Source organism: Platalea leucorodia (genome assembly GCF_965183815.1).
Source record: "Platalea leucorodia genome assembly, chromosome: 4".
Lineage (NCBI taxonomy): Eukaryota > Metazoa > Chordata > Aves > Pelecaniformes > Threskiornithidae > Platalea > Platalea leucorodia.
The window spans coordinates 37511009-37523121 of record NC_138826.1 but is presented as its reverse complement, the minus strand read 5'-3'; the positions used below and the strand labels follow the sequence as shown (position 1 = coordinate 37523121).

General features: G+C 48.8%; 1 protein-coding gene across 1 annotated transcript in view; it reads right to left on the bottom strand.

Moving 5' to 3' along the window:
* COL13A1 (collagen type XIII alpha 1 chain) overlaps positions 1 to 12113 on the bottom strand; it is a gene marked incomplete at its 5' end in the record, with an annotated part of 91950 nt that overhangs the window by 55776 nt on the left and 24061 nt on the right. The window contains 5 exons of the mRNA XM_082311356.1: positions 1154 to 1204; positions 2969 to 2995; positions 3678 to 3713; positions 6317 to 6343; positions 9019 to 9026. Of these exons, the coding sequence (XP_082167482.1) occupies positions 1154 to 1204; positions 2969 to 2995; positions 3678 to 3713; positions 6317 to 6343; positions 9019 to 9026 (149 nt within the window). The remainder of the gene's footprint in view (positions 1 to 1153; positions 1205 to 2968; positions 2996 to 3677; positions 3714 to 6316; positions 6344 to 9018; positions 9027 to 12113) is intronic.

Sequence of the window (12113 nt, the reverse complement as noted above, 5' to 3'; positions counted from 1 at the left end):
CAGCCCTTCCTCCTTGCCTGGCCACGTGGCCAGGGACCGTCTACTGGGTATAAAAGACATGGAGAGACCCGTTTGTGTCCTGGGCTTCAGGTCTGTCGCTTCTCAGGCTCCAGTGTGCCAGGCAGGTGGGCCTGGGAACCGACAAAGCTGTTTCTTATTAGAAACACTTGTCATGGGGCTTTTGGAAAGTTAATTGGAAAGCCAGGTGTAACTAAGTGTTCGCACTGCCTAGGTCTCTCTCACTTGACCTCTGCTGTGAAACAAAAGTTGCCGGCAGCCCATCCTCTCTGCAGGTCAAGGACGGTGCTCTTCACAGGTTAATCAAAATCGGAAGTGCCTGCTGGGAAGGAGAAAATTGAGTCTCTGGGTCTTTTTTCATGGAAATCTCTGGTGGAGGCCGTGCAGTGGGAAGGACTGGCTGGATCCACACAAAAGCAGAGTCTTGATGGCTGAACCGCAGTGCAAGAAACATCCAGCATTTAGGGTACGTGAATGCTCCAAGCCCTTCATGTTGGTCTTTTTTTATGACCCTATCCATGCAAAAAGCTTTGTCTGGCTGACTCCTTGCACCTTGCAGGGACACTTTTGCCAGAAGAGGGTGCAAAATCCTGCCTACGCTTTCCTTGGCTCCCCAGCCGGCTAAGGGACTTTCCAGATAGCGGTAACTGTGCTGTCAAAGAGTTTCCAAGATTTTGGGTACTTGACAAGGACCTCTGAACAACTCTGAACTACCAATCTTTGTGAGTTCCCTGGTCACCAGCTTAGCTCTGATCCTGCTCTTCTGCAAAATCAGGGGGTTTGTCCTCTGCTAGTGAAACTAAAGGCTGACATCAGGCAGGCAAAGGGCGTATTTTCTCCAAAAGCGGTAGCTGCCCTGTTGCAAGAAGAAAATATGCTTCTTCATTTTAAATGCAGGAATATGGTTTCCTTGCAAGGGAAGGCTTCCTCATTTGTTCTGGAGTATGAGCTGTAATTTCATTATATATAGTATATAATAGCAGTATAAAACCAAGCCCGGCTCAGCATGGGAACCACATTATACAGGGTTTTTGCTCTCTCCAGCTGATGCTGTGTCTTACTACCCCTCCTAAGTTTTTCCCTGTAACTTGCCCACATCCTGCATCAGTCAAAAATAGAGAGAAAAGCCACTTACGGGTGGACCGCGGGGCCCGATGATAGACATGCCTGCTTCTCCTGGAGCACCCTGCAGAGAGACAAGGGAGAGGAGAAGGGGTGAGAAAAGGAGGAGAGGAAAATACAGAGAGAATTATATTCCTGTCAAGACCAGGGTTAAATGAGGGTGCTGAAGGTGTGATACCTCCAGGGCTTATGGGGCAGCTGCCGTTCTGGCCTCCCCCAGCTCTTGCCCCACACTTTGGGAGAAGAGATGTCATTTGGAGCTACTCAGACATGCCAGAAAATGGAAGCTGCGCAGCAAGGGAAACTATAAACACACAAAATGCTTTCTGGCAAAACAGAGGTTCTGCCCCATTACAAGTGTGAAAGATGGCCTGAAACCCTTGCTGTTTCCTTCCTGTGAGTCCAGGAGGACTGTGTCTTGCACAAGAAAGAAAAGAAGAAGGGATGTGATGGGCTCCAGGGAAATGGGAGCTGAGGGCAGCTCACTGGCTGTCTCCAGAAATGCCTTGCTTGTGTGCTTCTCAAACTCAGTTGAGATGTGGATGAAAACAGCAAAGTCCTTGCTGGAAAAGAAAACAGCTGCCTCTCCAGCTCCTAGCCACCCACAACGTGCGATGGGCAGGACATGTCCCTGTCTTTGGAAAACATGGCATATTCCTGAGAGGCAGCTCCAGAAATGCCCAGGGCTGGGGAGCCTTGGGATGGAGCATCCCATAAACCAAGCAGCCTGTGAGCAAGCAGAGCTCTCTGCAAAACAAAGCTGGGGCCTGCCAAGGACCTAGGACTCTCACAGAGGGCTTTGGGGAAGCATGGGCAATTAAGTGTGATTTCTCCCTTGTTTGTTTGTATCTGTCAGCCGACCCTTCATGTTGAAAGCTTTGGCCAGAGAGAAATGCAAGGACACACAGAGAAAAAGCAGGGTGGCATCAGGTGGTGAAACCTTGGTCTGTTAGATAATGTTGGTTGGCTCCAATGAGGAAGCAGAAGCTTGAAAGCAAGGAAGGAGAATCTCTGTCCTACCTTGCCTGCCCTTGGTGTTTTTCTCTCTATTTCCTATGAATAGGAGCAAATGGGCCTGGTATGGCAGTGCCCTGCACGGACAATCCCCGTATCAGGTGAATATTCATCCCTTTCCTAGTTTCTACACTTTGTTATTCAGTTATTCACACCCCCAAACACCTTCACCCCGCTGTTCTTGCAGGTGGGAGGTACTCACAGCTCTAGGGAAAATACAGTAACGTTGAAGTGTCAAACACTTCAAAACATGGGGGCCAGAAGTAGGATGCTTTGTAAACCACCGCTTCCTTGGAGGGACAAAACACCAATTTGCTGCACAGCAAACAGTTTGGGAGACAGTGTCCCACAAACTTAAACCATACTGTCAGTTTTCCTTAGGAGGAAGAGGTCTCACCATGTCAGAAATAGGAGCATGCTGTGCCATTTTCTTCCTTGCTATGGCTTGCACCAGGGAGCAGGCTACCCTGGGAGGCAGACAGGAGCTATGGTTTGATTAGGGCAAGTAGAGCTGCCAGCAGGGAAGAAACTCAACGGTTAAAACCCAGGAAGCCTTGAGGGGAGCCCTGCATGTGCCCGCTGGCTCTTGTGCTGTTAGTAAATTGTCATAAACAAGAAACGCAGCATCTTTGGAGGCTGAGTGGCCTGGAAGGAATTTGGGAGATAAACTCACACTGCCGGGGAAGACAGGGGGCAGCCCGGGGCGGGTGAAAGCCCAAGCTGGCTGCAGTGGCCATGACTGTGACCAGGGGGCTTGGGCTGGCCCTAGAGGAGGACAGTCGGGGATGCTATGGGCTGTGAGGAGCCGACTCACCTTCTCTCCGGGTTGCCCTTTTAGTCCCTGGGTCAATGGCACCCATCGCAGCCACATGCAAGAGGGTGCAGGGGCGGGGAAGAGAGAGAGAGAGAGAGAGAGAGAGAGACAAACACAGGCATCAGCGGCAAGGGCACACTCCCCTGCCCCAAAACCCTGGCTATGGGACTGGGATAAGGAGGGTGGCCTCAGCTCCTGCCCCAGCCCTTTTCCCCATCCTCACTCTGGGATGCCCAAGCAAAGAGCAGCTCCAAAATACAGCGCTCAGCCAGGCAGGGGATGCCCCCACCTTGTTCAGGGCAAGGTTATTTGGAAACGGCAGCTGCCGGTGGCAGGCAGGGGTGCATGTTAGCAAGCCCACAGTTAGCAAGCCCAGCCAGCGCACGAGGTGGCAGCAGGAGGCACCCAACCAGGGGGGATGCTGAACCAGAGGAGGGCCTGAGCAATACGGCAGAGGGGATGGAAACACACACACCCCCGGCATCTATGTGGTTTGCAGGGCTGGCCACCCTGCTGCGACCAGGACATCCCCTCAGATGTGGGGCTCAGGGAGGGTGGCTTTTCTCAGGTTGACACCCACCAAGGATCCAGGGAGGGTGGCTTTTCTCAGGTTGACACCCACCAAGGATCATTCTGAAAGTCCCCCCAAAATCCTGAGGGTTGGAAGAGGATGGGGAGGATAAGGCACACGCAAGAGTTTTTGACTTACCGGCCGCCCAGGGATCCCCATCGCGCCTTTGTCTCCCTGGCAATTAAGGCAAAATCAGAGGCAATTGGAAACTGGCCAAAAGCAAGGTTATAAAACAGCACAAATGAGCTGTGCCACAGACACGGCTTCACGCTGCAGTGTAAGTGTCCAGGGATTTTGAGAGAGGGAGAGAGCAAGTTAGAGAGAGAGAAAAGTGTGTTTGCGTGTGCCTGAACCTGTCTTTAAGAACATGCGTAAGCCATCAGTTTGCTTGTACATATGACAAACCAGCACATCCCACAACAGAAATGACATACGGTGATTTAGGCGCACAAGAAGGGCAAGAGTTTTCAGCCTAACAGAAAGTATAATCCCAATTTCCAACACTTCATAAAATCCGGGTTCTGGGAACTGGCTTCCTGCAGTAGCCAACTGTCACATTTTTCTTTCTTTACCAAAGTCATCTGGGTGTTAGCTATTTATTTATAGAGTTATCACTTTAAAACAGGATTCTCTTAGACTTGAAAATACGGTCCTGTCCAGAAGCAAGAGAAAAATGTGGGAAAACAAGCTGACACAGGAAAAAGCACGTCTGGAAGAAGACATATGAGCAGCTGTGTTCAGTATCCTCTACCCCTTTGAGATACTTCCCAGTGCATTGTCAGGGTGTGAACGATCCCAACAGTGGTTTGGGGAATGACTTTGGGTCAGGCAACGCTGAACAGAGTCTCATAAACACATGAACACAAGACCAGTGGCAATTTTCTTCAGCCACTTACCTACAAGGCAGTTTTCTGCCTCTTACAATTAAATTTAACTATGCAATTTAAAAAAAAATAAAATAAAATAAAAGTGAACCCCCTCTACATTCCTGGTCACCAAAACTGAAGGCTGTGCAGATTTGTAAGATAGCAGCTGATTACTGAAAGGATCTGGATGATTATGGCTTCAGCAGTCGTGTAGCTTTTGCTCTATATTTTGCAAAAATGACATGATAATAATCTCTCTGTTCAGTTTCCAGCAACGTTTGGGGTTTCCATATGTAAACCACAGTGTCCCTGTCTCTGGCTGCCTGCGTTTGTAGACACAAACCCAGTTTTCTGGTTTCTGCAGCTGGAGACACCAGCCCCATCAGTGCCACCTCTTTGTGCCTTCCCCCATGTTCAGTCCCAACATGTGTGAATGTAGTCTGAAATTCCCTCTGGAAGGGGAATGCTCTTAACTCCATTTGTTTTGCCGGGTGTACACAGAGGCTCCTTTGCCTGTGCATCCCAATCTCAGACATTATTGCCTGGGATCAAACCGTTACCTGGTGAAAGTTTAGCCGCTTCCCTCTGCAGAGCTGGGGGGCCGTTCGGTATTGGGAGCATTCCTTTCCGTGTAGCACATGTTTTGATAAATTGAAAAGCAATATAAGCTTTGCAAAAGCATCCCTTGCAGACGGATGAAACGCTAAACAGCTGCTTGATTTTAAATTTTGTAGATGATATATTATGGGAAACTGCTTTCTTCTAGGGTTTTAGGCGGGTTCTCAGTCCCACTAATATTTGCCTATCTCTGTGTGCCAGCAGCAAGCAAAACTCCCAGTGTCAGCATCTTGCCCTGGGATTAATTTGTGGCTGCTGGAGAACATAATGCTGAGTTTTCCTGTGCTTTTAGTCCCTTAAATGCTGCTTTCCTCCAGAGCTGATCTCCCTCATGGTTTGAGGTAAAAGCTCATTTTATTTCTCCTGGCTCTGCTGTGGCTGGTGCCCGAGCAGGAAGAGCCCAAGGTCGGGGCTGAGCTGTGTCTGGTCCCCAGCGAGTACCTGGTGTTGGAGTGGTACATGACGGCACCGTGTCTGGTATGTGACTGTGCAGCGTTGCAGCCCTCCAAGCAATAACAGAGAAGGGGGAGCTCCCGGTAGGACAGCAAATAAATGCCAGATGTTTATACGGAAAGGTTGTCTGTGACAGGGAGCCAGGGAAGAGCACTCGCGGGTGGGTGATACCACGTAGGTTGGTTACAAAGTCACGCGAAGCTGCCTGCAGCTCCCACATTGGAGCCAGAGAAGCACGAAAGGCAACAAGCAGGCTCTCTCCTGAGTCGCAGCGAGAGCCAGCAGCACCGTTTGTACTTCGTTCATTAGGAAACTGCCTGTTATGGCTGTTGCAGTCTCCAGGTGATCACCAGCCCAGGGAGCAGGGAGCCCTCACCAGGAAAGCACACAGCTGTAACCCCAAAACCCACACTCCTTCCTCACTCATGACTATCTATCTCAGATGCAGATACTGCTATGGACTTTTGCATTTGTCCCAGAGTGACTTAGGCATTTTAAATCCTGCTGCAATTAGCAAGCTCCATCAGCAAGAATACTGCAAACTGCGCCTCTTCAAACAGACCCTCAAGCTGACAAAGGCGTCTTCAAAAGTAGCGTGTCTCCCACATGCAGGAGGGTTCATAGGGATTATATTACCCTTAAGTCTGGTCCTACACAGCTCCTGTGGTCCCTACTCTGTTACAAGCGATGTTCTGTTCACAATATGCTGTTCTTCAACATCAGGTATGCTATGCGAGATCACTACCTTCTCCCAGGTTACAATCCCTGGAGGCCTACTGATTGAAAGTACTGCCAGACAGACAGCATGAGGGAATGAAAAAGAAAGAACAAAGTGTTTACCTGGAGCCCTGGTCTTCCTGTAGGGCCCTGAAACAAAATACACAGAAAAGACGAAAGTTGGCTTCAAGCTCTGAAGGGAGGGCTTGATAAAGAGACGAAATCACATGTAAGGGTTTAGGAAACAGAACGGTTAAAAATCTTTCCACAGCTCCTTGACCATCAGTGCTGATTGCTTCGGTTTCCTAATCTCCTGTTTGTGAAGTTTTCTCTCCTTTCAGCATGGCTCTACCCACAGCTCTCTGCACGGGCTCTGAAGGTATCTGCAAGTCCATGGAGAACGAGCTAATTACAGGGCTCTGATTTTCTTCCTTAGTTTCCATCTGCTAAATATTATTTTTTCATGTATGGAATTGCTGCAGTTGCCACAGAAATGTTGCATGTTCAGAAATGGGAGAGAAAATGTCCGTGAGAGGATCTTTTCCTTCGGATGTGGTCCAGACGGCGAAAGAGTCCGGGAACCTCAGGACTATTGCACGATTTCATCATTTCCTTCCTTCCTTTGCCCCTTTTAGTCCCAATCTCATCAAATTTCTTACATGACTGCGGGCTGCCCTTGCCTTCACCAAAGCCTTGACTGACATCAAGAATAACAGCGGGAGCATCTGTTGGGCAAGAGGAGAGCGAGAAGGCCCCTTTTGCTGCTGAGGTGTTGCTCATCCGTTTCCCTAGCTTTTCTCCTGGTCATGCTAGACTACAAGCAGGGCTCAGTGCATTTCTAATGAGGATTTCTGCCCATCCCCACACTCAAGCTGACACTAGCACCGGGGGCTAAGCCCTGCCGCCCAGCATGTTTTGTTTTGGAAGCTGGGAAAAAAAGCCAGGAGAGAGATGTGGGGTCGTCAGCACTTCAGCGTCGCTATCCAGAATGATGTGTATGACAACCAGCCAGGCAGGAGCCCAGGTCTGTTGCTCATAAACTTGAGTTTCCATGCGGTTTTAATCACGAGAAATATGAGGGGGGTAAAATATTTCCTATGGCAACATGGAGGACTCTGCTTGACTCTTCAGCAGTGAACTTTTGCTCACGGTGACTGCACCGGTCTCACTCGCCAGCCGACCAGAAACCCCAGAAGTCCTGAATGAGACGAGGGTGATGTTAGCCCAAGACAAATTCCACTTTGGCTAACGACGCTCAGTCTGCCCGACTTCCTCTTGTTATTTCCATTGGCTGTAGCATTCCTCACGGCCTGTCCTGAAAGTCTGCGTGCAGAGACAGGTTCAGGGGTCGCAGTAAGCCAGGATACGGTAGCATATATTGTCAGCACTTCTCTGGTGGTCCCATGTGTTTCTGCCAGGCTTCAATCTTTCATTACGATATTAAATTTCTAACCCTTATTGCTGCAGAGGAAGCCTGGAGTGTGCGTCTTCCTCATCCTGCAAAGGCATAGACCGCTCTCCAGGAGACGTCTGCGTTGACCTACTGATTTCTCTCTGATTTCTCACGGCAATAATAGAAATGCCAACACCACTACCAATATTGTGCCCGCCCCATCCCTTTCGCACCAACATATGCCTGCCCAGGGTGGAGTGGCAGGGACAGCCCTGGACGAACTCCACTTGCAGCCCCCTCCAGAGCAGTGCTTTCCTCCCAGTAATCCAAAGCTAACACTGAAATACATCCACTGCAGCGGCCAGTCCTGAAAGTCCCTGGGATAAGCTATCGCTGAAGGTTTGCGTGGATCAGGGCTTCCAGCTGTAAAATGCTTTCAGACCTTTTGGCCCGGAAGGTGCAACTTTTTGGAAGATTGTTGTCGTTAAATCGGGCTGTGCTCATATATCTGTGGGAGTTCAGCCTATAGCATTTTGACTTGATGAAAGGGGAAAATAGGTTGTGCAGCAACTACTTCTCCTCAGAACGTCATCTGCAAACTGTTTAAGACATTTTTGCGTGAACAGACAAAAGATGACTACCGTATGTTTAACTTCTCATGTTCCTTCACAGAAACCCAGTATAGTTACTCTATTGTACATGAATATAAACCATTTCCTCTGGAAGGACCGTGCTAGAGACAATATAGTGTTTCTTTATAATCCTGAGAGATGTCGATACACGGCTTCATTCCTTGCATTGCTTCTTCTGGTTCACTGTGGGTCTCTTAATAGCTGTAAGAAAACTTCTGCAATAACCTAGCTATTTTTCTGAAGCCTAAATCGTCTGCGCTGAGGTTTTGCATTAGCTAACATTTGAAAAGGAAGCTGTCAACACAATTTTTCCTCTGAAATTGATAGTTGTGCAGCTATACTTGAAGGCCCAACAGTTCAGCAAGCCCGGGTGAGTAGCAGGGAACAAGTCCCTACAGCTCAGCTCCCGCCATGTGTTTGCGATCTATCTTTCCCTTTTTCGCAAACACGTCTCGTTCAGCATGTGGCATCCGATGCATGTGAAGCTCATACAGCTGATTCCCCCGGGGTACGTGGGGCCAACTGGTAACACACAGAGATATCTGCACCCCTCGCGTTTGCCATGTCCCCATCCCTGCGCTCCCTCTGTCTCACCCTCAGAAGCTGCGATGCGGCCGAGAGCAATCCCACCCCAATATGGGTCCTGAGCACCCGCAGTACTTGCTGTTTGGGAGATACCAGGGTGCCAGGACTGCAAAGGCGGCTACCACACCAGACACTACAGACAGGAGACTTTGCTAGTTCATGCCCCGCAAACTCTGTGTCAACAGCTTGTAAAACCAGAGAGGTTTGGTACTTACAGGTGGACCTGAAAGAGAGAAGAAAAATAAACAATAATTATTTTTTTAATGCAATAAATCCTAACAAGAAGGGCTAGATAAACACATTGTACCATCTTTTGGGGTTGATCCTGATGCTGCTCCCATTTGCTGATGTATTTTCACCATCTCCCTGCTGATTAATTAAGGTACCCCACAATTAGCAGGACTGCTTACTGTTACCACAAGTGTAGGGCAGCTTCAGAGAGCCCTGTGTTGGGAAGGCCATGCAAGTCAGGCTCTCAACACTGGTACACTAATTTTTGGTCCTTCGGCACACAGGGATCCCCTCCCTGAGCGTGACACTGCTAAGCATGGGGGACTCATTAGTTGTGTGACTCCCCCTCACATCCTGCCTGCTCCTCAGGGCTGAGAAAATTGAATCTGGGTAGGCAAGAGCCCCTTTGCTGCTAAAATGCCTACGCATTTTCCACCAGCGTTGGTGATCTTGCAAAGGTGTGAAAACGTTAATGAGGAAACTACAGCTATTAAACACATCAGGTACCTTTTCTCTTTAGTACAAGCTAATTTTCCCCTTTGCTTCTGCCTCTGTTCCCATAGGAGCCAATCTGCCCTCTTGAAAGAAATTCCCTCAAATCATTTGGGTTTCTTTTATTTTGGAAAGCCTTTTGGAAGCTGCCAGTGTGCAGCACTGCATCTTCCTTGTACAGATCCATTGAATAGTATATATCATGGCTTAAACAGCACATTTCTTTCATCAGTTCCCAGAAAATTCCTCAAAACCCTGACAGATATTGTGTGTGTGGAAAGAAACCCCTGGACTCACTATTTTGTGGTTTCCTCTCTGTGGGAGAAGCGAGACACACCATACAACTGTCAGGGGTTTCTACATTTTCCATACTTTATAGACACTCTGTTTTCTTTTTTTTTTTTCTTTACATAAAGTGCCAAGAAGTAAGACTAAGCAGTGTAACAGGCGAGCTGACAGATAACAGGCAGCAACCTCTCCTTTGCACGGGAGGCGGATGTCACGGTGAGCACCTGCAGAATACGTCGTCATCCTGAAAATGCCCCTGGCTGAAAGTCCATAAAAGAAACTGGAGACTTTGGATGAACAAACATTTTCCGCTTTGGAAATCTCTCACTTAGCGTGACTCCTTCATACCGGGGACTACAGCAAATGGTTTGGCTATCAAGTTTTGGTGACCTAAAATTGCACTGTTAAATGCTACCCTTAGACTTTTGCTCAGCTTTCATCATGCTTGATCAAAAAAGTTTAGCTCTAAAGGGTACCTTTTGGTTAAAACAAAAAAAAATAATAAAGTTTAGTACCGTCATGGTGACCAATAGAGCTAAGGTCAACGTTCAGAGCCAGAAGGCTGAAGAACTCAAAACAGCTCCACCCAAATTTAGGACAGGAGCTCAGGGGGGACCCAGATGTGGTCGGTCTGACAACCACCCATCACTAGTGTTGGTGCTGAGGTCACTATCCTACCTGGTATGCCAAGGCTAAACAACAAAAGGGTTTCTGATCAGAGAGTTCATTTTCGAGGGCAAGGTCAGACTCAGATCCAAGAATCCTAATTTATGCCAGACTGGGAGAAAAAAAGAAAAAAAAAAAAGAGGTTTTTGAGTCTGGCTTGGATGACAATAAAGTTCTGTGAGAGAACTGTTTTGGAGAGATTTTGTTTCAGAGTGAGCGCCCTGTCACAAGGTCAATGCTTATAGCTTGCCAATACACGGACTTTATTTCCATTAGCAACACTATAGACCCTTAATAACCCGCCTACCCGTCTGCGCAGGTTTGGGGCACTTGTGGATTGCGTGAACCAAACCATTTAGCTAACGTTGAAAGAAAAAATTTAAAGGCAAGCAAACCCTGAGCCATCCCTGCCCTTCCAGACCAAACGCAACCAGACAGCAGCACAGCCTGTAATGGTATTGCAATACCGCTGAGAGAAAACATAAGCTTTTGTTTGCTCCAGAAGCTATGTCCACAGAGCAGAGTAAATCAGCGATGCCGGCAGCTCTGGGCCCATCAGGCCATGCACCCCACACAGATCAAAGGCAGGAGGCATATTGGAGGCCCATCTTTGTTATATGCCCTCTATAAAATTAATGGTTATGTGAAGGGGGAGCTGCACAGTCTTGTGTAAACACACATCAGTGAGCTGCAGGGACACAGTCTTGACTGCAATAAGTCAATCAGTAGAGACCATCCAGGGACTGGGCTCCAAATGCTGGGGCTGTCTGCATGATCCAGGAGAAAGCAAATCCCTCGGATATAGTCACTTCTAAAAGCAACATCATCTTGCATGGGCTGGAGGAGGAGGAGGGAAGATGTCCCGAGGACAGCGGGGAGGGAGGAGGTGCTGCTGGATAAGCTGTTGCAAAGCACCGGGGATTTTACAAAGTGCAATAATGCTTCAGCAAAGTGGATTTGTCATGTTCTGTCACGGTGATTAACGAGAAGGCTGAGCAGAGCTTCTAAAGAGGCTCAGTCTTTAATATAACAAGAAGTAATTTAATGCGCATTAAAGGAAAGAGCAGGCAAAAGAGGGAGGGGATCCTCGCGCCTCCGCTCTCAACTGCTCTAACCACTGGTGGCAGGGCTGTGCCAGCCTCTCCCGGGCAGCAGCAGCTGTGCTGCGTGCAGTGCACCAGGCCTGTCCCTGGCCAGGGGTCTGGCAGAGCTGCCCTGGCCTGGTCAGGGATACTGGCAACCCTGCAAGCCTACAAGTCGACCAGGCTGCACAAAACCTTTCACGAAAGCAACATGAACTGCACCAGAGTCACCGCAACGCCACTGTGTGTTGTCTACCATGCTCTCCGGCTCCTGCAGTCCCAGCCAGATTGGGGCAGCTGTGTAGAAAGCGGCCTGATTGCCACCAAGTGGGCCAGGTCTCAATGGCAGTGAACTCCAAAATGCTCCACAAACAACCAAGAGCCAACAACCTGGACAGCCACAAGTGCAAATCACACCTATGGAGGTTCTTCCGCTCCCATGTTTACAGCAGGCTCTTTTGGGGTGAGACAGAGGCGGTGCTGCTTAGAAGATGAGCTAGATCCCCTTTCCATAAACAGCCAGCAGAGAAGGGACGAGTCAACAGAGCAGG